The sequence below is a fragment of the Lampris incognitus genome, chromosome 3 (assembly GCF_029633865.1).
Source record: "Lampris incognitus isolate fLamInc1 chromosome 3, fLamInc1.hap2, whole genome shotgun sequence".
In the NCBI taxonomy this organism is placed as follows: domain Eukaryota; kingdom Metazoa; phylum Chordata; class Actinopteri; order Lampriformes; family Lampridae; genus Lampris; species Lampris incognitus.
Window position 1 is genome coordinate 76991917 of NC_079213.1, and position 24342 is coordinate 77016258.

Here is a 24342-nt window from a genome sequence, read left to right on the forward strand (position 1 = left end):
TTTGTTTCAAATTCTTCTGGCATTTTTTTCCACTTCAAAACTGGTGTGATCTGTGGCTGCTCCAACCCACAGAGTAAAGTCATGAGATGGATGTAAAACTACTGCTCTGAACATTTTTTTTTGTTCTTCGCTAAATGTAAGATGGGTATTTATGGCATTGAGTGAGTGGAAATTATTAAAACTCCTATTCCTTGTATCTCAAGAACTGGAAGGAGAAATGATGTGTGTGTTCCTAGTGTTTGGTAAGGAGAATGCATTTGTTAATATAAAACTCCACCTACCTCCAAAACACCATCATCTGGGAGATCTGTACAGTGGACAGCATTTTGTACTTTACTTTTGCCATAAAGAGCACGCAACGTGGTCGGTCGGAGATATTGTGCAATTTCCTGTTGAGTAAGTGAAAAGTACAAGTACAAAATCAGAACTTGGGGAGACAATGTGCTTTTATTAATTTCATTAGAGCCACTGACATTTATAGCATAATCTCAGTTCAGTAGACATAGTGTGGCTTGCGAAACTGATGGACAAATGCTCTAGCATTCTACCAAGATTCCGATAGTTACCATTTAAAAATTCTGTATTTGCACAAATTCCATCTATAGTTTTCATCCACATTTTTCTAGATTCAAATTTCTTGATTGCATTTGAAGATTTTGGTTTCGATGTTAAGTTTAATTTATACCAATAGCAGCAAGGTAACATGAATTACAAAAAAAGCCACAATGCTAATCTTGTACTAAAGAGTATTCTCTCTTCTAGGACTAAAATCAGTTTTCCAGTTCTTAAATGAAATTCCAAAAATTTTCAAACTCATTTTCCATTCTTTTCTAGACTTTAAGGGAAAATATGGCAAATGATGTTTGAGAGTTAGGAGATGTGTGGTCACACACACACACAACCTTTAACTCTTTCCTTGGCTCACAAACATAGGAACTAGAGTGCAGGAGTCAACTATACTATGTGCGTGTGTCCGTTTCAGTTCAACCTCTGCTTGATGACGGACTCTAAAAGGGAACATGCTGCGCTGTCCCAAGGTCAAATAATGGCTCCCCTGTCCTCTGCTAATCTCTGCTTTGAGGAAATGGAATATAATCCTCCCACAGGGTGCACTATTGTGTGTGTGTGTGTGTGTGTGTGTGTGTGTGTGTGTGTGTGTGTGTGTGTGTGTGTGTGTGAATAAGTCAAGTTTATTTAGTATAGCATCTTTCACAGAACAAGGTCAAAAAGTGTGTCACAAGAGTAAAATTGTTAAAAATAAGACCATAAAAACAGTAAGAAGGAAACAATAAAACATAAGCAACAAAATACGTTAAAGCAAAAAATTACAAATACTAGACAGCACGAGGCAAGACCAAGGCTAGTTTGAATAAATGGATCTTCAGCTGTTTTTTAAAGGCATCAACAGAGACTGCAGATCTTATGTCTAGGAAGAGCGTTCCAGTGTCAGAACCACAACTTCAAAGGCATGATCACCTTTTGTTTTCAAATGAGAGTGAGGGACAAACAGAAAGCCCTTGTCAGAGGACCTAAGCAACCTACTGATGATATAGGAATGGAGCAGGTCGCAGATGTACACAGGTGCCTGACCATGCAGGGCTCCATATGTGAAAACAAGAACCTTAAAATGAATCCTAAACTTGATGGGAAGCTAATGTAAAGAAGATAAAATGGGTGTAATATGAGTCATCCTGCTGGACCTGGTCAACAGCCTTGCAGCGGCGTTCTGGACCATTTGTAAACAGTTCAGGGATGACTTGCTGAGGCAGGTAAAAAGGGAATTGCAGTAGTCTAGCCAGGATGATAAGTATAAAAGCATGAATAATCATTTCTAGCTCAGGTTGTGACACAACAGACATGAATTTGGCAATGTTTCTTAATGAAAAAAACTTGTACGGGTCAACAACTTAATATGCTTATTGTAGTACATAGCCTGATCAAAAATAACAAAAAATGAGATTAGACTGTACAGCTGAAGAAAGGGACCCAATACACTGAGCAACCTTGGAAGCTATACCATCTGAAGCAATTATAAGGACCTCAGTCTTATCTATGTTTAGCTGTAAAAAGTTGTTGGCCATCCAGTCCTTAATGGCAATCGGACATTAAGGACGGGACCTGATAAAACTTTTGCACAAATCATGGCAATTGTGCAAAACAGTTTTATCAGGCTTAAAAAAGACATACAGCCAAATATAATAAGTGTAACAGTGATATGAGATACCTTTAAATTTGCTAATAATATGACCTAAGGGAAGCATATACAAAGCAAATAATATGGGACCCAAGACAGAACGCTGAGGCACACCACAGGAAAGAGCAGCAGTTTCAGACATGTAGGGACCAAGCAACACAGAAAAACTCCTATCTGAGAAACAGGAGGAGAACCAGTCCAGGGCGCTCCCAGAGACACCCATCCACTGCCAAAGCCTTTCAGTCAGGATGCTGTGATCTACAGTATCAAAAGATGCTCTAAGATCCAGCAGCACCAAAACAGTGCATTCACCCATACTGGAAGACATTATTATGTCATTGGAGACTCTGAGAGCTGTTTCAGTGGAATTCTTCTGATGGAAGCCAGATTGGAATTTATCTGAATTGTTGTGTGCAGTGAAGACAACTGAGCTGTTTGGTAACAACTTTCTCTAAAAAATTTTTGAGATAAAGGCAGTTTAGATATAGGCCTATAGTTTTTAGGAAAGAATTAATCAGGATTAGTTATTTTCCTTTTCAAAAGAGGCTGAACAACTAACTGCATGTTTAAAATAAGCTGAGACAAAACCAAATTGCAAGGAGCTATTTATAAAAGAGACCGGGCATGGTCCAACAGACCCAAGTACATTTTTAAGCAGGGAAGTTGGTAAAATAACTACTGGGCTTGAGGAAAGTTTCATACTGCCGACCAAATCAATGAGGTCTTGCAGAGATATAGGAGAGAAACAGTCCAAAATTGACAGCTGTGTTGGATAAGCAGAAAAGAGGGTAGAGTAGGGAATGACGCTAGCTGTAACATCTCTAATGTACCCACAAAGAAAGAAAGAAAGTTGCTGCAATCATTTACTACTCAACCATAACAAAACTGTTGATCACGCAACCATAAAAAAACTGGTGACATACCTGTTGTGCATACATGGTTGTCTCCTATGTCCTGTTGTTCCATTTATTTCTTGTTTCTTTTTTGTTGTTTGTTTTCTTTTTTCATTTTTTTGTTGTGGGAGACTGCAAGTGCTAGAAGCTGCTGTGAACCGGAGTCAAATTCCTCATGTGCATAGGCACACTTGGCCAATAAAGCGGATTCTGATTCTCAATCAAATTGTTAAACAGTCTAGCAGACTGATAGGTAAGTCACAGCTTAGCCCAGCATCCTTGTACACCAGACAGTTACAGCGGATAACCAGCTCGATTTTAAATTACTCCCCCCAACCTTTTCACAGTGAATTTCAGAACAAAGCAGTAACAAAAACAAAAACTGGAACTAGAACTTCGCAAGAACAAAGTTCCAGCAGTCGTCACTCAGATGAACAAGTCGCAGTAACATTCCACTTTTACCATGTTTGTCTGTTGTCCGTGTTGTTTGTAAAATGTATGTCAAGATAGATCCCTTGTCTACTGTAAACCAAATCTACCTATGTATACAAATAAAGTTACCTGAACCTGAGTATTAATGAGCAATTAGTAGAACACATTAGTCTGGGGTAGATCCACCCATATATTGGCTATTCACATCCCTCTATGCTCTGTCACAAGTGGAAATGAAGATATTTCAAACTGACAAGTACCACAGAAACCAAGGTTTCCGCTTCATCCTACTTCATCAACAGATGCTTCCACTATAAAAGAACACAGCAGACAAAGAGCTGTTCCCATGCTTCCAAAAAACAGCCAACAGTGTTTTCTGTTTCCCAGTTTCCAGAGAAATGGGTACAGCCAATACTTGCAAAAATGATCTCCTATGACAAATTATTTGCACTCTAGTGGTTTATGAACCTTCACACAAAAGACAGCAACCACTGTTTCAAGGTCTCAAACCAATCTGTCCGTCTCCAATGGCTGCACACAGCACAACAAAAACTATGGAGTGACAGTGAGAGGATAAAGTGTAGCAGTAATTAGTTATTATGATATGTATCAGACAGGATCAACATAATGACATAAGTATTTAAGACTGCATTTTTGTATCAAGAATGAAAAACCATATTGCTTGCTTGCTGGTTGTCCATCGTGCCCGATGATGACCATCTTCTTCTATTTGTGGGTCCTTTGGTGGCTGAATAGTCCGATCCTGGATGCACAGTTGCGGTTGCAGACCGGGCATGTAAAAGTGATGCTGGAGGGGGTAGTGGTAGCTTTGCGAGCATGCCTCTTTGCACGCTTTGCTACACGGTGTTGTGTGCGCTGGTTTTCCATGTACTTCACTCCCTCTGAGATGTGAGAGCGCCAGGTTGTGCGGCAGAAAGCAAGTTCCTCCAAAGAAGAGGGGTTGATCTGACATCTTTTTAGTGTGGTCTTCATTTGGTCTTTGAACCGCTTCTTCTGCCCACCAGCAGTGCGTTGACCAAGGCGTAGTTGGCCGTAGAGCACTTTTCGTGGGAGTCGTTCGCTGGGCATGCGAATAACATGCCCAAGCCACCTGAGTTGATGGTGTTTTAGGGTAGACTCCACGCTGCAGCTGCCTGCCCGCTCCAACACCTCTGTGTGTGGCACCCTGTCCTCCCAAGTAATGCCAAGGATCCTCTGGAGACATTTTACATGGAAGGCCTCCAGGCTTCTGAGATGGTGGCTGTAGATGGTCCATGCCTCACATCCATAGAGTAGTGTGGAGATGCACACTGCTCTGTAAACAAGCACTTTAGTGTGGAGATTGAGGTTGCTGTTTTGGAAAACCCTTCTCCTTAGACGGCCAAAAGATGTTGAGGCTTGTTTGAGGCGGTGCTGAATCTCATCGTCTATTTTGCAGGTGTCGGATAGCATACTTCCCAGATATTTGAAGGCAGGAACAGTTGCCAGTTGTTGCCCTTCTGCTGTGAAGGTTGTTGGGTGGTTTGGGAGGCCGGCAGTCAACTGACAGATTACCTCTGTCTTTTGGGTGTTAATAATCAGTCCCATTCTCCTGTATGCAGTTACAACTGCCGAGAGAGTGTTTTGTAGAGCTTCTGGTGTGTGAGCTACCAGGGCACAATCGTCGGCATACTGTAGCTCAATAATGGTCTCAGAGGTCAACTTGGTGGTTGCCTGAAACCTCCTGATGTTAAATAGGTTACCATCAAGCCTGAAGTCAATGGTGACTCCAGCCTGCTTCTCCAGCCTCCTTCGTAGCAGTGTTGTAACAGAGACTAAGAAGATATTGAACAGGACTGGGGCTAGCACACAGCCTTGTCTGACTCCAGTCTGCACACCAAAGGGCTCAGAACTGCGGTTCCCCACTACCACTCGGGCCATCATTCCTGAGTGAAACTGTCCAAGAATGGTAAGAAACTTGGGTGGACATCCAAATTTCTTCAGGACTTGCCACAGCAGATAATATTCCAGCTGAAATCCTCAAAGAAGGAGGCTACCTCTGTACGAGGACACTGTATCTCTATATCCTTGAGGTGTGGAGTCGCGAGTGTGTCCCCCAACAGTGGAAAGATGCCAACATTGTGGCCATTTATAAAAACAAAGGAGACAAATCCATCTGCTCCAACAGTAGGGGTATTTCACTGCTGGCCATTGCTGGAAAGGTTCTAGCCAAGATCATGCTCCGCAGACTAACACTCGCAATAGCCGAACAGGTCATACCAGAGTCACAATGCGGCTTCCGAAAGGATAGAGGGACCATTGACATGATCTTTGTGACACGCCAGCTCCAGGAGAAATGCAGAGAACAGCACAAGGATTTATACATAGCATTCATAGACCTCTCAAAGGCATTTGAAAACCATATTATATATATACACACACACACACACACATATATATATATATATATATATATACATACACACACACACACATATATATATATATATATATATATATATATACATACACACATATATATACACACACACACACATATATATATATATAATCCAGTGAGTCAAGTAAATTCTTTATGCGACAGTAGAAGCCTGTTTCATGCCATAAGCAATCATCGGCTGTCAATAAAACTACTTGGGAAAGAACATACCATTTACTGCCTCGTCATGCACATCACGTGCACAACGTCCAATGGGGAAGGGAGAGTTTGCAACGTTCAAAAAACATTTATATATATATATATAAGGCTGAAGAAAAACGAGCACAAGTGAGATTGGAGGGACATTTACTCAGTGATGAAAGAATTCTTTGCTAAAGTCTGCGCCCTCTAATTGTATTAGTTACCCACAAGTGACCTACAGCTGGGGAGCTTAATTTGATTTTAAGGAGTCCCACAGAGTCGTGGACTGATGTTTTACATGGTGACCACTGGCTTTTGTAGGGAATAATGAGCACGGCAGGGTGGCCAGTTAGTTTTGAGTTTTGAGACACCAATCTAAAATTGGAGCAACTCAGGTTTGTTCTAGCAAGTGTGTACTGTTGATGGGGGCATCCTTGACCAAACAACAGTGTACCATTACCAATCTAATAATGCTGCATATTCCTGTAAAGTTGCTCTCTGCTTTTGTATGAAACATTCATGAGTGTTTTGTGTTTCAGAGAAATATAGAAAGTTAGAAATTTCTGATTACACTGATGTTCTTATATCTCTTCATAAAATAATTTCAGTCAAAAAACTAGCCCTAGGATTAAAGCATCCATCCATCCATCCAGTATCTTAACTGCGTATCCTGCTCTCAGGGTCGCAGGGACGCTGGAGCCTATTCCAGCAGTCATTGGGCGGCAGGTGGGGAGACACCCCTGGACAGGCTGCCAGGTCATCACAGGGCCCACACACACACACACACACACACACACATTCATTCCTAGGGACAATTTAGTACGGCCAATTCACCTGACTTACATGTCTTTGGACTGTGGGAGGAAACCGGAGCCCCTGGAGGAAGCTCACGCAGACATGGGGAGAACATGCAAACTCCACACAGAGGAGGACCCAGGATGACCCACCAAGGTTGGACTACCCCGGGGCTCGAACCCAGGACCTTCTTGTTCTGAGGCGATCGCGCTAACCACTGTGCCACCGTGCTGCCAGGATTAAAGCACTTGAGGAAAAAAAAAAAGTAATTTATTGTGGATGTCACCATCTCAGTAAGTAAATTCAAAGCTGTTACTTGTGGGGAACTATTTTGTTTCACTCTCCAACATGATCACAACTATCTAAGAGTTACATGCAAAATGTCTTTTTTGGTGAATATTTGATGAATCTTATGATTCACTGCTTCTGAAATTTCAGCATTTAAAAAAAAAATTAGTTGAGTGAAAAGCATTAGTTATACTGTTTAATTCAAACTTCGAAGGTGGTATTAATGTGATGTCAAGTCTGTCTGCCCTCTGACTGATATCAGGTAAAAACTCATTCCACTGGTAAAAATTGTTCACAGGAAAGCACAGCGGTAATTTTACAATCTCCTGGGGCTATACAGCCATGTTTTCCACATGACACATTCATCGCTCCTCAGGAAATAGATGATCTCGAGAGTATCAGGTCAGTTTTCAAGAACCAGTTTTCCAAGAAATAGATCTTCATAAAAACCAACAATACTAACACATTTATGTGAATGTGTCTGTTTATAATGAGCTTTTGGTAGTAAAGGGCACAAGGGTTTAACAGCTGCACTAAGTCAGCACAGTAGGGACAAGGGACAACTAATCATTTTTTTCATGATAAATATGTTTGACTTAGTTAAAATCAATTTCTCAAACATATTCTTTAACACATTACAGGGAAGGCTATCTCACCTTCAAGCAACAGGTTCAGGTCTTTCTGATGATCTCTTACAAGCTAACAGCTAACAGTGCTTTCGCATAGTGTATAATAGCGAGAGACTACAGTGTTACCTCCATAGTCTACTTGTGCAGTTGGTCAGATTGATGCTTATCCAAGCCACTGATTTCAAAGACTGCTTACAAGCCAAGGGGCTCCGGAATTCAAGAGAAAAGGCAGGGCAGGGGGTAGAGTGGGAGGGCTGGGTGACAGCAGATAACAGAGGACTGGTCTCTCTATCTACTCTGATATCACAGTGCATCACAAAACAGAGTGCAATCTTGTGACTAAGTGACAGCGATGCAAGGAAACTAGGTGAAGCACTTGATATGGATATTAGCATGATATTTGACATCCCGTTACAGACTAGAGAGCACAGAAATTCTCACACATTTGTACATTTGATGTTTCTGCTTGCTTTTGTAGGGGGGTAAATGGCAATGACATAGTAAAATAAGTTTTGTTTCTGTCCCCTTCCACAGTAGTACACTGCTTGCTAGCTCTGCCTATACTCCTGCTTTCTTCTCCAAACTGCAGGCATGCCGACCGCGATCTACTGTAGGTAATACACTGACTATGGATAAGTACCACATACAACCCCACTTCATAAAACCCTAACTGTATCTTTAAGATAAAGTTGAACCTCTTTTCATTGTGAAGTAGCTCGTAGTTAGTCCATAGTAGTTCATTCCAACTACACTTGCAACCTGCATCCTTAAAAAAAAAAACCCCCAAAAAAACTCTTCGGATCTGGACAATTCACACATCACCCAAACTGACGTGAAAAAAGCGGCATTCGCCAAAAAGCAAATTGTTTGCAATCCTGTAATAAGATGGCACGAATCAATTGCTAATCAGTTGTTAAAGTATAGCCCAGTACTTATTGCAATCTACAATGTGTGGGTGCGTGTGAGAGAGGCATGGTGGGTGGTGGAGAGACTGAACAGGTGAGTTAATTTGGCAGGGGTGATTAAATGAAATGATACAAATCAGACATACCTAGTGTAAAACCCGAATGTCCTCATCAGAACCTGCAAATCGCCTCAGGCTGAATTTGGACTATAGCTGGACGGTCTCTACTTGTTTCTGGAGCACTTCTATTTGTTTCCTCGTTGACTGGTTTTGGGCCAGGGCATCATCCAAAGTGGAAGGATTAGGAGCCACGCAATAGTCATGCTCTTGCAGGGAGCAGCTGACATCCACCTCACTATCAGAGGAGTCCAGAGCTGGCAAAGGGGCGACAGCAGGACGCTCCCAACGCTCCCACACACCTAGCCTGGATGCGGGTTTGGAGTACTCATTCCATGCAAAGAGTGTGGGGACAGCTCCTTTCTTGAGCCTCCTTAACACACCTGTAGCTGGCACAGAGAAATCACCCGGTTCAAAATGCCGACTACACACTTTTGTACTCTTGGTGACGGTAAAGGCAACCCTTCAAATCTTCGCTAGCCACTTAGCTCTGTCCTTGCAGTTACTAGGGAATGAATGGAAACTTAAAAGAGAATTAGAGTGTGCCAAATTTGCACACTGTGGCACACAACAGTGCCCAGTGGAGCCTGATTCATGACGTTGATATTTGAACGCCCTTTTTTGCCCTGTGGGATTCATTGATTTTTTGGACGAAATTAAGATTTCGGATGGATAAGTTAGCAGCTAACTAATGATTCAGTAGGACGTAAGCATCCGGTTGTACCGGAAGTTCTTATGCAAACAGACACACTCGGAAGTTCCGCAGCGCGACATTAATGCACCGAGCCTATTGGGAGAAAAGGGGGGGGGGGTTGAACAACGGTAGATTTAACCGTTGAATGTTTTTTCAACATGGTAAATAACATTTAAAATGCAAGTAAATATAAATATACTGCAGTTGTGCCTACTACTGAAAGCATGTGCACCTACAATTAAGTACAACTTTAACCAAAGCATGTCCCTCTGGGGTTGAAGAACAGGTCTATGTTTTGAGGCACCATGAGGGGGTGATTGAGTTGTACTGTAGAGTGTCTTGTGCCTTGGCAAACGTTAGTCTAATGCTTATCTTCCTGCTCTGTGAATTGAGTACACACCCAGAAAAAAGGCAGCAGTGTGATACTTTAAACAGTAAGAACTCAACATACAATGAACATTCACAAATGTGACTAATAAATTTTTGAAACAAGAACAGTTTAAAGAGGCAACACTGCCATTTCCATTACTAGCCAATTCAACACAGTGCAAAGTGGACTCATGTGTAATGGCTAAGTTCATGGGCAACAACTGAATTTGTAGGGAAATAGCGAGGCACTGTAGTCTTTCATTATTGTGGTAACCAAATAGTGGTTGGAGGCACAGTGTCATATCATTAGATTTCACATCACGCACCGGCACAGCTCTGCACCGCAGCGCTGGTTCCAAAGCATCGAGCAACAGACGTGTGTACACGCAAGCATGCACTTACATACACAATCAAATATAGCACAGACTCACACAGACATGCACAAACAAGTGATTACTGGGATGCAATTGGTAATGGCAGACTTATTACGTGAAAGAAGCAAGGTGATTTTCCGCATAACTGAATTTAATGCAACTTTTAATAGGGGATAAATCATATTGTCTTTGTGCAAAAGTTTGAAAATAAGTGTTTATGGTATGATAGTTCAGGCGTTATAGGATCCAATCGCTTTTGCACTATATGAGCCAGTCTACAAAATCAAACTATAATACAACCTACAAACCAACAGTTTGACGTAATTAGCACTGTGTAACAGATTCTGGCAAGTTATGAGTTCGAGATATGGCTTCTTGATATCTGAACGATTTTGATAGCGTATACTATTTTAAGTTTATTTTTAAAACCCCGAAACAACAAGTCCGCTCCCTCAACAAAGGCCTCTTTTGCCATTTGTCTGTCTTGGAAGGATTTCTTATGTTTAATGATGATATGGTTCACCTGGAATGATGCTTCGATTGCTGCCTTTGTTTTGGATTTCGGCTGTGTGAAAAGTGACTGCTGCCCGATTAACGGTGAATTCAGTTCCCTCAACTTTCTCTTTCTCAACTCGCTTTTGGCAGGAAAGTCGCTGTCATAGGATTTTATGAAGGGTTCGAAAGTGCCTCTCCACATTTCCTTTGTTTGGAACAGAAATGCTAGTTTGGCAGATCAGGTAAACACACTTCGAATAGGACATGGTGAAAAAGTGTTCCTCCCATTCTGCATGGAAGTGGTAAGTGTTCGGCTTCTTACTTGGTCCTGCACTCATTTTTATACCGTTCTTTTGCTATTATTAATTTGAATTGGTAGGATAGGTTGCTATGAATGAGGTTAGTTCACTAGAGTTAGCTTGCGTGAAGGCATGAGGTTAGCTCACTGCCGTTACATAGCATTGGTTCCGAAATCTCACGCATCCCGCAAAATCTCACGCATTCCATCCAGAACTCGTTAGCTGCACACATAGCAAGGGAAAAAGCTCTATAAACACGTTAATGAAATAGCCTATATTTTAGTTTATTACTGTCAGAAAAACATGAACAAGGTAAAATGTAATTGGTTGAGCATTACTACATCTAATTGGTTGAGCGTTACTTTAGCCAATCAGACGCGTTCCTCGATCTTACACCTCAATGGCGGGCTTATGGCTTGTGCCACTTAATGTTTACAACAGCTAGCAAAAATGTTGAAATGAAAGTTAAGCGGTGCGCACACATATAAAACCAAACTCAACAGTGAATGGATAGAGTCATCTCCTGAATATGGATGCATTCATTTGTCGTCTACAAAATTTTCTGTGACATTTGCAAAAGATCTCTAACCATCAATGGCATGGAGCAGAGAGAGAAGAAACAAGCCATGGTGGGTATGGCTTCGTTGCAAACCTTCTTTTTACCAAACGCCTCACCATTGCAAGAGAAGATTACCAAGGCCGAGGTTTTATTTTTAATTTTCTCATAGAACACAATTTACCAATCACCACAGCAAACCACATCAGGCGTTTAGTCAGAGCTGCCTTTCCAGACAGTGGAAAGGCTAAAGGTTATGCCTCCACTGCGACAAAGACATCCTGTATAATTAATGATGCACTAGCACCACATTTCCTTGCACCTACTATTGCATCAATGAAAGAAGGTCCATATTCAATGGCCATGGATGGGAGCAACGACTCTGGTCTCAAAAAAATGAACCCAGTGACTGCACAGCTCTTTGACATAAAGCGTCACACTTGAGTCTCGCACGGGTTTTTGAACGTGTGCTCTAAAAATGCTGGAGATGCTGAGACACTTTACTCCAAAGTCAACAATGTAATGACAGAACATGGCATTCCCTGGATTAATTGCATTTCTTTTGTAATGGACAAAGTATCAGTTAACATGGGGTGCTGAAATTCAGTGAAAACCAGCCTTCTGCGGGAAAATGTAGACATCTATGTAGTAGGATGCCCTTGTCATATCATTCATAATACAGCCAAGAAAGGGAGTAATGGGTTTACTAAGTGCATAGCGTTTGATGTTGAAGATTTAGCTATTTATCTGTTCTATTACTTTGACAAGTCAAGTAAGAGGAAGAACGAGTTAGCTAGCTACTGTGAATTTTGTGACGTTGAATACAGAGCCATTCTCAAACACATCTCAACTCACTGGCTGAGTTTGCAAACTGCGTGAAAGGGTCCTGAAGCAGTTTCCTGCCCAGAAACGTTACTTTGCCTTTATGAAGGGCCTAGTGCAAAACCAACGATTCAAGAGACTATGTAACAATTTCCAAAATCATATGTCTGAAGTGTATCTACTCTTTTATCAGGCTGTATTGCCATCATTCACTGAATTGAACTTATTTTTTTCAACGTGAGGACCCCTGCATTCATGTCATGCATAGTCAGATAGAAAATATGCTCAAAAAATTGATGCAGAAATTTAATAATCCTGTAGAATTAAAGAAACATAGCAATGTAATGCACATCGACTGCAGTAAGGTCAAGCCAAACAAGCAGATATTCATTGGCTTTACAACTCAGTGCAAGCTGTGAAATCTGATGGTGATGTCGGTGACACAGATGTCAGTAAGTTCTACAGTGCTGTGATCACTTTCTACGTGGCAACTGTGGACTATCTCAAGACAAACTCTCCACTAGGCGATGAGCTGTTGTCACATGCTCAATTCATTGACTTTGATTACCGGGCCTTTCTAAGTTTTGAGAGTGTTCAGTTCATCGCAAACAAATTCAAGATGCATCTACAGTGGGATGACAGTGCCATTGACAAGCTGTGGGAGGAATTTATGGACTATCAAAGTTTGCGAAAAGAGGAAATTCCACAGCATGCGTGGAACGAAGCAGGGATCAAGCTGGAGATTAAAGATGGCAGCACCACCGCAGTGTACCACAGTGTGGTATGGGCTTTTCTATCTCAAGTAAAGGTGCCAGGATCCCCTATTAATTGATTTGGTCGCCTGTCGCGACTAGCACGCTTGTTGCTTGTGATTTCTCACAGCAATGTGGACAAGGGGAGATGTTTCAGTCTAGACCGTAAAAACAAAACTGACTTCAGAGCCAGCCTGGACACTGACAGAACACTCAGCTCAGTGATTACAGTCAAGGTCAACAACAAGGACCCCTGTTTTAAATTCGCACCCGATCACGAACTTCTAAAAAAGGCTAAGAAAGTGACCTGGGAACATAATAACGCAAAAAGCTTGACCACAGCAACAGCATCCACTTCAGCGTCCACGCAGTCCTCCTTATTATAGATTACGTAAGTAACTCAGCTTTCTTACTCTGCGGCTATAGCTTATTTACTTGGCCATTGTATGTTGTGAAGAAGAACACCCTGCGGTCATATGCTGGTACTGCATGTTGTAGTTGTACTGTGTGCATGCTCTCTGATGCAGTTTTCTCTGAATGTACAGACTGTTTTTATTGTCTAAATGTTTGTGTAAGACATGTTTATAAAAAATAAATAGAATTAATAAAACATAATAATAATAATTGTATTCTTAAAACAAACAAACAAACAAACAAATAAATAATGATAATTGTATTCTTTGTTTTTGAGTGCTCTGTCTGTCCATCCGTCCGTCCATCAACAAATCTCACGCATTGGAATTCTGCAAACTTGAGAGCTATGCCTTTATTAGCTCACTTTGCATTCTGGGTTTGCAGACTGACTGCTCTTTATGTCAAAAAATTGGAAGATGGCATAGGGAGGAGGGATGGGGAAAAAAAGTCTGAAATTAAAAGATGCAGGGTTTTTTTTTTTTTTCAATGGCACACAATCTACCAGCATGACCATCTACGTATTGGGCACCCCTGAGTTAAAGTACCATATTTTCTGGGCTTATAAATCGTTGCTTTTTTAACTTGTCTGTCTGGTCGTGCGACTTATTGACCCTTTAGAGCTTGCATAATGATAACGTCAGCTGGAGGCAAAACAAAGCCAGAAGCGGTAACATTAAATATGAATCACGTCCTCAGGCAAGCATACATCATCTAGCTAACGTTAGCGAACATGTCTTAATGCTGTGTTTTTGGGTGCCAGAATCAAAGAAGTAATAAACTAAACTTGACGTTTTATCGCATACCAGCTGCCACTCCCAGTCAAAAAGATCGGAGACAACTGTGGTTGAATGCGATAAGATGAAAGGATTGGACTGAGGAGATCATCAAAAATACTCGTGTTTGTAGAGCACACTTCATATCAGGCAAGTAAGGTAACGTTAAACTATACTTCTGCGTTCAGCGGATTAGCAAGGAGGAAGTGAGGGCAGCTATGAAGAGGATGAAGAATGGAAAGGCAGTTGGTCCTGATGACATACCTGTGGAGGCATGGAGATGTTTAGGAGAGATGGCAGTGGAGTTTTTAACTAGATTGTTTAACACAATACTGGAAAGTGAGAGGATGCCTGAGGAGTGGAGAAGAAGCATACTGGTACCGATTTTCAAGAACAAGGGCGATGTGCAGAACTGTAACAACTACAGAGGTATAAAGTTGATCAGCCACAGCATGAAGATTTGGGAAAGAGTAATAGAAGCTAGGTTAAGAGGAGAGGTGACGATCAGCGAGCAGCAGTATGGTTTCATGCCACGAAAGAGCACCACAGATGCGATGTTTGCTTTGAGAATGTTGATTGAGAAGTATAGAGAAGGCCAGAAAGAGTTGCATTGTGTCTTTGTAGATTTAGAGAAAGCTTATGACAGAGTGCCGAGAGAGGAGGTGTGGTATTGTATGAGGAAGTCAGGAGTTGCAGAGAAGTATGTAGGAGTGGTGCAGGATACGTATGAGGGAAGTGTGACAATGGTGAGGTGTGCGGTTGGAATGACAGATGGGTTCAAGGTGGAGGTGGGATTACATCAAGGATCGGCTCTTAGCCCTTTCTTGTTTGCAATGGTGATGGACAGGTTGACGGACAAGATCAGGCAGGAGTCTCCATGGACGATGATGTTCGCGGATGACATTGTGATCTGTAGCGAGAGTAGGGTACAGGTTGAGGAGAGCCTGGAGAGGTGGAGGTATCCACTGGAGAGAAGAGGAATGAAAGTCAGTAGGAGCAAGACGGAATACCTATGCGTGAATGAGAGAGAGGACAGTGGAATGGTCAGGATGCAAGGAGTGGAGGTGACAAAGGCATTTGAGTTTAAATACTTGGGGTCAACTGTCCAAAGTAACGGGGAGTGCAGTAGAGAGGTGAAAAAGAGAGTGCAGGCAGGTTGGAGTGGGTGGAGAAGTGTGTCAGGAGTGATTTGTGACAGAAGGGTATCAGCAAGAGTAAAGGGAAAGTTTACAAGATGGTTGTGAGACCAGCTATGTTATATGGTTTGGAGACAGTGGCACTGACGAAAAGACAGGAGGCGGAGCTGGAGGTGGCAGAGTTGAAGATGCTAAGATTTTCACTGGGAGTAACGAAGAAGGACAGGATTAGGAACGATTATATTAGAGGGACCGCTCAGGTTGGACGGTTTGGGGACAAAGCAAGAGAGGCAAGATTGAGATGGCTTGGACATGTGTGGAGGAGAGATGCCGAGTATATTGGGAGAAGGATGCTGAATATGGAGCTGCCAGGGAAGAGGAGAAGAGGAAGGCCAAAGAGGAGGTTTATGGATGTGGTGAGGGAAGACATGCAGGTGGCTGGTGTGACAGAGGAAGACGCAGAAGACAGGAAGAAATGGAAACGGATGATCCGCTGTGGCGACCCCTAACGGGAGCAGCCGAAAGTAGTAGTAGTAGTAGTAGTAGTAGAAACTATACTTCTGCCTGTTGTAGGTATGGATATTTGCCTCCAGCTAAGCTCTGCCCACAGAAAAACGTCACTATGTGTACTAACAGAAAAGGGATCTTATTGTCAGACGAATACACTGCATTTCAACTAAGGTCACTAGATGGATCTGTTTAATCTTGTGACTCAATTGAAAATACTGTACCGCCATATAAATGCGGCTTAAACACCAAAGTGACTTGTAGTCCGGGAAATATGGTAAGACCATCATCCAAGGATGAAGACACAGAGACAGCTCGCAGAAGACAGACTAATCAAATGTCTTGAGCCTTTTAAGGTGTTTCTGACTCAAACGTTTTGAAAATGTCATTTATCAAGGCTGGGATAGACACAGTTTAAGCAAGGCCTGGATACTCACAATATTAGCTCTAATATTAGGCCAATTTTGTGCCATTTGAGGAGGCAATAGCTCCAACTTCACAGACCAAACAATCAGTTTTCAGATCAAATTGAGGTTTTGTTTCTTGCATTGTTTAAAGCCTGCTTGGGGCTGAATATTACAATTTACCAACAAGAATTAAAAATGTTTCATCTTATCTTATATCATGCCATAAGTAGTCCAATAATATCTACACATAAGTGAAACGTGAGGATAACTTAAGTCTCTTGTTTTTAAACTATAACATTATCACTTTGCAAAATAAAAAAAATGGACACGTTTCCAATGTTCATTTAGCAAGTCACTGTAACTTAAAACTAAACTTTGCAATTCTTTTTAAATCATTTAAGTGTTCTTGAATTCATAAAAAACTAATAGCACCCACTGGTGATTCAATACACCAAATAGTTTCGCTGCTATAGCCTCGAGTGGTCAGGGCAAACCAGTTGGGGTACGTTCGTAAATTCACTCCGAGGGTGTCAGGGCGCACTCTGAGAGTTCTTCTGACATTTGAAAATTCAGAGCATTCACGGATCATTCACATTTCTGAAAGTCAGAGCACTGTGTTCTCAGAGTGTTCAAAACATAACACTAGACGCTCCCACAGAAGAAAGGGTTTTTCTATGGCTGAAAATGGCTGAAGACAAGGTTATGGCAAAATGTTATGATTGTTGCCTATTCAGTAATCTACGTGTGGATTTGTGAACTAACTCTTGATCTTCTCACATATAAAAGGAGCTCTCGCATAAGGACCCGGCTACTGTATGCCAGTGCAACCTCACAATATATATTGAAAGCACTGAGGAAATATCACTCGTGGCAAACAAGAGCTGCCACGGCCAAACGTGTAAAGTGCAAAAAGCAACTTATCTGTTTCTTTTAGTTCTGTATTTCACATAGCGATACACATTGCACTCTTAAACTTGAGAGGCAGCTCCAAAAATGTATTTAGCAACACACAGGCAATGTATGGATTTTTGTTGCATATGGGCCAACTGTTTGAAAGTTAACTTGATAAAGCAACTAATCTAGAAACGGACAACAATATGCAGTGACTCACTGGGTCGGCTGGCCCACAAAATTCACGGAATGTCTTTGGCGAATCCTTGCCTCGGATCTCCAGGGCCATGCAGGGTCCAGAACAAAGCTCACTGACCATACTCTGAAAGGAAATTATTAGGAATTACTTAAAAGCTTTTTCATGTAATAATCACAGCAGAATCAGTATTAGTAATCTGAAAATTAAGAAGGTGTACTACCAGACCACAAAAACATCAATAATAGGCCAAAATATTTGAAACACTAATTGAACCAGCAATGGACTAATCTTGCTCAGTAGATAACTAGCGACAAATGTTCTTTTTGATATGCTCTGTCACTGTCATATTTTCAGTAACAGCTAATCCACAAATATTCAAACATACACTTCTGAAGATGCTCATTTTAATAGTTACTTTTGGGTAGGACTTTTCCTGGGAAAATCATACAATGGAAAGCTTTTTATTTCTTCCCTACTAGAGCATAAATGCAGAATAACAAAGACAGGAGTTTGTAGAAGAAGCAAAGTTATCATGGATAACAAGTAGATATAACAGAGCATGCTCATAAAAAACCTTTTCTCATCCCAAAAGCTAAAACAAAGCTTCAACCATTTTATATGTGACACACCTCATGAAACTGGCTTCCACTCACTCTGACATTTAGCTGTACCAATAGCACAGAAAAGGAGGGGTATGGATGTATGTACGGGATGCGACCTAGGGATGGGTATCGTTAGATTTTAATTGCACTGTTGTGTTATCTGTTTAATTACATGTGTGTGGGTAATGTAACTGCTAGACAATTTTATATTTTCAACAGGTAAGTATTCTTTATTAATGATTGCATATGAACATAGCTCACTCCACGGAGGTAAGTAATCAAAGAGAGCAAGGCTCAAGCTCACCCCAGAATTCATTGCATGGGCTAAACCATTACTGAATCTGATGAAGGGGCTATATAGATTATACCACAGATACTACTACTCTTACTGATACTGCTTATCAATCCGGTACTTTAACAGTACTCTTATTGATTCTTTTTGGTATTTTTTATGAGAGAAATTAAAAAATTCTACGTCCAAAAAAAAAAGGGGGGACTGGAGGGTGTGCTCCAATTATCAGGGCATCACACTGCTCAGCCTCCCTGGGAAAGTCTACTCTAGGGTGCTGAAAAGGAGGTGCCAACCGATTGTCGAACCTTGGATCCAGGACGAACAATGCAGATTCCATCCTGGCTGTGGAACAACGGACCAACTCTTTACCCTTGTGAAAGTGCTGAGGGAGGCATGGGAGTTTGACCAGCCAGTCTACATGTGTTTTGTGGACTTGGAGAAGGCTTACGACCGTGTACCCCCAGGCACTCTGTGGGGGCTACTGCAGGAGTATAGAGTACCGGGGCAGTTGCTACAAGCCATCCATTCCTTGTATAACCAAAGTCAGAGCTGTGTCTGCATTCTCGGCACAAAGTCAAACACGTTTTCAGTGGGTGTCAGACTCCGCCAAGGTTGTCCCTTGTCTCTGACTCTGTTTGTGATATTCATGGACAGGCTCTGAAGGCGGAGCCAAGGTGAGGAGTGTGTCCGTTTTGGGAACCTCAGACTTGCATCTCTGCTCTTCACAGATGATGTGGTTTTGTTGGCTTCATCAGAACGCGACCTCCAGCACACACTGGCGCGGTTTGCAGCTGAGTGTGAAATAGCCGGGATGAGAGTCGGCACCTCCAAGTCTGAGGCCATGGTTCTTTACCGGAAAATGGTGGATTGCTCCCTCCGGGTTGGGGATGAGTTGTTGCCTCAAGTGAAGGAGTTCAAGTATCTCGGGGTCTTGTTCGTAAGTGAGGGTAGGATGGAGCAGGAGATTGACAGGCGGATTGGTGCAGCATCAGCAGTAATGCAGACGTTGTACTGGACTGTTGTGGTGAAGAGGGAGCTGAGCCAGAAGGCAAAGCTCCAAATTTACCAGTCAATCTTCATTCCAACCCTCACCTATGGTCATGAGCTTTGGGTAGTGACCAAAAGAGAGAGATAGTGAATACAAGCGGCTGAAATGAGTTTCCTCCGTAGGGTGTCTGGGCTCAGCCTTAGAGATAGGGTGAGGAGCTTGGACATCCAGAGGGAGCTCGGAGTAGAGCTGCTGCTCCTTCACATTGAAAGGAGCCAGTTGAGGTGGTTCGGACATCTGAATAGGATGCCTTCTGGGCACTTTCCTTTGGAGGTTTTCCGGGCACGTCCAACTGGGAGGAGACCCCAGGGTAGACCCAGAACTCGCTGGAGGGACTACATGTCCAATCTGGCCTGGGAACGCCTTGGGATCCCCCAGGAGGAGCTGGAAGGCGTTGCTGGGGAGAGGGATGTCTGGAGTGCCCTACTTATCTTGCTGCCACCGCAACCCAACCCTGGAGAAGCGACTAATTGAGATGAGATGAGATGAAAACAAATTAAGAACAGTATTAATGTTACTTTATTTTCTCATTCTGGAAAGAGCGTTACTTTTAATCATTAACCCATGTTTGTATAATTTAGTTAATTCCATATGGGCTTTAGGCTGCCAGCATACATAACGTACCTGAGGTGGATGGGGCAACGAGAGATGAGCTAAGGAGCTAGCCAGTCAAAAACTGTAAATGTAAAATTGTAACCATAGCAATGTGAATGGCGTAGCAACTATCACTGCGGTAGAATGTGTCAGCATGGACGCACATCGTGAAGCTGCACCTAGTCGTAGTTCTAGATGGTGCAACAGATGTAAATATTTATCACAAGGCTGGACATAGCTAAGCCAGGCGTCTCTCTACATCCACACACAGGCAGCAGCAAGGGTTGGAGGTGGTCGGGAATTAAATTATTTACATTTCGTGATGATTATAGAGTATTTTCCCCCGTCAGAAAGATTCGGGCTGGTCAAAAGCGACTCTGCAGCCCTCCCTGGATCGGCAGAGGGGGTGGAGCAGTGACCGGGACGGTTGGAAAAAGTAGGGTAATTGGCTGGATACAATTGGGGAGAAAAAGAGAGGGAAAAAAATCATTAGCTAGCTTAGCCAAGTTAAGCTGGCTAACAAATACAGCGAGATATGAATTGATATTAATACATTTTCCATTTATTTACATTCAACGCCTGTTTCCCAACTCACTGCCAGCAAGGCAGCATCTCTCTTGTGCGGCAGTTTGAATTTTTCATGGGCAATGTCGTACAATACCGGCTGGTTAGACACGGCATCAATCAAAGTCCCCTCCTCCATCCTGGCTCACTAAGAAAATTACAGCCAAGTGGGGTCAATTGCACACACCTCTTTAATACTGGCTGAGGCTGCGGATTCGCCAGTCAAAGTTCTCCAAATTTGAACTCCACGTGAGGTGAACATGCAAATTTCTTTCACCACCGGAAGCAAATGTTTTATTCGCACCTTTGCTCCCACAGAATGGAAGTGAACATTGGCCAACGTTAACTGGCAAATGTGAATATTTGCCAACGTTAATTTTGTGCATGTGTGACCATTCCCTTATTCACCTCGCTGCCACACAGAAGTGGAATAGTCTCCTATGTTAAAGCTCTGCTATAAAAACACAACTTCAAGAGTAGGCTTAATCAGTCACAGCTGGAAATCATCTCAGTAGCTACAATAAAACATTTCCAATGGCTGAGCTGTTTTCTTAGTGTTGTTTTATGAATGCAAGTCAATCAGCCCAGCAGCCATTCGCCGCGATTCCTCTTATACCACGAAAACTGTAACGGTTAAACTGTAGAAATTGCAGGAAAGTAGAGACGGACAATTTCTCATTGACTACACGAACATGTGCGTCTTTTATTTCACACTACAAACCAACAACCCGAGCAACATGGCGCTGCTCCAACCAATCATCGCAGTAGCTCACCCAGTCAACCCGGAAACCCTTCTTCTTAAAGCGAGCTATACGTCCCCGCAGAATTCACCATAATAGAAAAAGTCAACGTGGAGGGAGATGGATGGGCCGGCCGCAACGGCTTCGCCGAACAGGTGCGGAGGCCAGGGGGCCCACAGGAGACGCCTTAGGGACCCTGCAGTGGCGTGGGGGTAGAGTGGGGGGTGGAGGAACCTTCGGGGCCTTGTTGGGGGGTGGACGCAGGGTAGGAGGGTGCTCCCGTCATGGGGGCTGGGCAAGTCCAACAGGTCGGTCCAAGTCCAGGTGAGCCGGTTTGAGGTGGTCCACTGAAATACGTTCTGGCTTGTTGCCGACTTCCACGACAAAGTGCTTGTTCCCGGTCTCCAGGACGCGGAATGGCCAGTCATAGGGAGGCTGCAGGAGTTCACAGTGGGCATCGTGGTGGATGAAAACGTATTCCACCGACTGCAGACTTGTGGGGTGTGAGACTGTGGGAAACTGTGTTGCGAAGTAGGGGCCGGTGTGAAAACTCTGGCGTTATCCAGGAGCGTGGTCCGTTGATGGGCTGCAGACCAGGGAACCGTGGTGTTGGGGACGAAATCCCCTGGGACCTGCAGCGGCTGTCCGTAAACCAGTTCAGCGGATGAAGACTGGGGGTCCTTCTTAGGGGCGGTCCTGATGCCCAGCATAACCCACGGGAGCCTGTCGACCCAGATGCAATCCTTGAGGCTGGCCCGAACAGCGGCCTTCATAGAGCGATGAAACCGCTCGCACAACCCATTGGCCTGCGGGTGGTAAGCAGTGGCGCTTCACCCCTATGCTCTCTGTGACTAGCGTTTCAGAGCTCAGACGCAAACTGTGATCCCCGGTCCGAAGACAGGTCAGATGGGGTGCCGAACTGGGCGACCCAAGTCCCGATGAAGGCCCGGGCTACGTCGGTGGACGTCATCGATGACAGTGGGATGGCTTCTGGCCATCGAATGGTCCTGTCCACCATGGTGAGGAGGTAAGTAAAACCGTGGGTAGGGGGCCCACTAGGTCCACATTTACATGGTCGAACCGCCTTTCAGGCACCGAGAACTGTGCCAGGGGGGCTCTGGTGTGGTGGTGCACTTTAGAGCACCGAAACTCCACGCAGGTGTCAGCCCACTCTCTCTCGTCTTTTTTGAGCCCGTGCCAGATGAACTTGGTTGACACTAGTCTTTGAGACAGCTTTTTGCCAGGGTGGGAGAGGCCATGGACAGCGTCAAAAACATGCCAGCTCCAGCCAGTGGGAAGGAATGACGGGCCGGGGCTGACCCGCGGAGACATCGCACAGGAGCGTGGTGCCAGCGTTGTAGAAAGCCACGTCCTCTAACTTCAGCCCTGTGACAGCCGTCCTGAAAGCCTGCACATCTGGGTCTGCGGCCTGGTCAGCTGTCATGCAGGCATAGTCGAGACCCAAGTGGACGGCCCCCGCAATGGCCCGGGGGAGGCAGTCGGTGACGAGGTTGGTTTTGCCAGCAACATGCTGTACGTCCGTGGTGAACTCCGAGATGTAGGAGCTGTCGTTGCTGATGGGCAGAACACGGCTCAGCCACCTTGGCCATGGCAAATGTCAGTGGTTTGTGGTTAACAAATGCCATGGGTGGGCCTCCAGCAGGGAACGGAAGTGTCGAACGGCGAGATAGAGAGCGAGGAGCTCCCAATCGAAGGTGCTATACTTCTGTTCGCTGGGGGATACCTGTCTGCTGAAAAAAAAGCGAGTGGCTACCAAGCGCCGTTCACCCACTGCTTGTGCACCGCCCCGCTGGATTGACGATCAGCCCGTGCTGGCTGAGCCACTCGAAAAGCGTCTGGAGGTGGGACAGGTGTTCTGCTTTGGAGGTGCTAGCGACCAGGATGTTGTCTAGATAGACAAAAACGAAAGGCAGGTCCCATATTCATGAGGCGCTATAATGTCTGCGTGGCGTTCTTGAGGCCAAACGGCATGCACAGGAACTCGAACAGTCCAAATGGGGTGATTACCGCCGTTTTGGGGACATCCAGCAGGTGGACTGGCACCTGACGGTATCCACGGACAAGGTCCACTTTGGAAAAGATGACTTTTCCAGCCAGGGGGGTGGAAAAATCCTGAATGTGTGGGGAAAAAATGCAACTTGATTGATTTGATTGATTGATTGACTGGGTAGCGGTCCGGTGTCGTTGTATTGTTGAGTCGGCGGTAATCACCGCACGGACGCCACCCGCGCGTGGCCAGGCTTCGGGACGATGTGGAGGGGTGAAGCCCAGGGGCTGTTAAGGTGGCGAATGATGCCAAGACGCTCAATATTCTCGAACTCCTCCCTGGCGGCGATGAGCTTGGCCGGGTCGAGGCGCTGAGCCCGAGCACAGACTGGTGGGCCAGTGGTGGCGATGTCGTGCTCCACTCCATGCGTGGCGGTGGAAGACGAGAAGGTGGGCTGCGTGAGGACCGGGAACTCAGCGAGAAGCCGGAGAAAGCCGTCTGTGGCGGAGAGCATGCTAGACAGTCTGATGGAGTCCGCTCCGCTGAGAGAACACCCATACGAGCAGAAAGTGACAGCGTCGATTAAGCGGCGGTTTTTGACATCCACCAGCAGTCCATAGGCGCATAGGAATTCTGCGCCGAGGAGGGGGACGGCTACTTTTGTCGTGACAATGTCCCAACCAAACCGCTGGCTTCCATGGGGGGGGGGCAAATCCGCAGGACCAGATGTTGATGCAGGTAAGACGCTCCTCTGCGCACCCGTGTCGCACAGGAACCGCCGTCTAGAAATGGTGTCTTTGATGAAGAGCAGCACATGGCCACTACTGAGCGCCGGCCCCGGCGTTTCCCGCCGTGCTGAAACTGCATGGAGATCGGCACTTCTTGGCCTTGAGTCCAAACTTTTCATGGTAAAAACACAGGCCGTGGTCCTTGA

General features: G+C 44.1%; 1 protein-coding gene across 5 annotated transcripts in view; it reads right to left on the reverse strand.

Moving 5' to 3' along the window:
• Positions 1-24342, reverse strand: part of nme7 (NME/NM23 family member 7) — a 49288-nt gene that overhangs the window by 1279 nt on the left and 23667 nt on the right. For all 5 annotated transcript variants that reach the window (XM_056277497.1, XM_056277495.1, XM_056277494.1 and 2 more), the window contains 2 exons: positions 17582-17683; positions 282-389 (listed from right to left, as the gene is read on the reverse strand). In XM_056277497.1, the coding sequence (XP_056133472.1) occupies positions 282-389; positions 17582-17683 (210 nt within the window). The remainder of the gene's footprint in view (positions 1-281; positions 390-17581; positions 17684-24342) is intronic.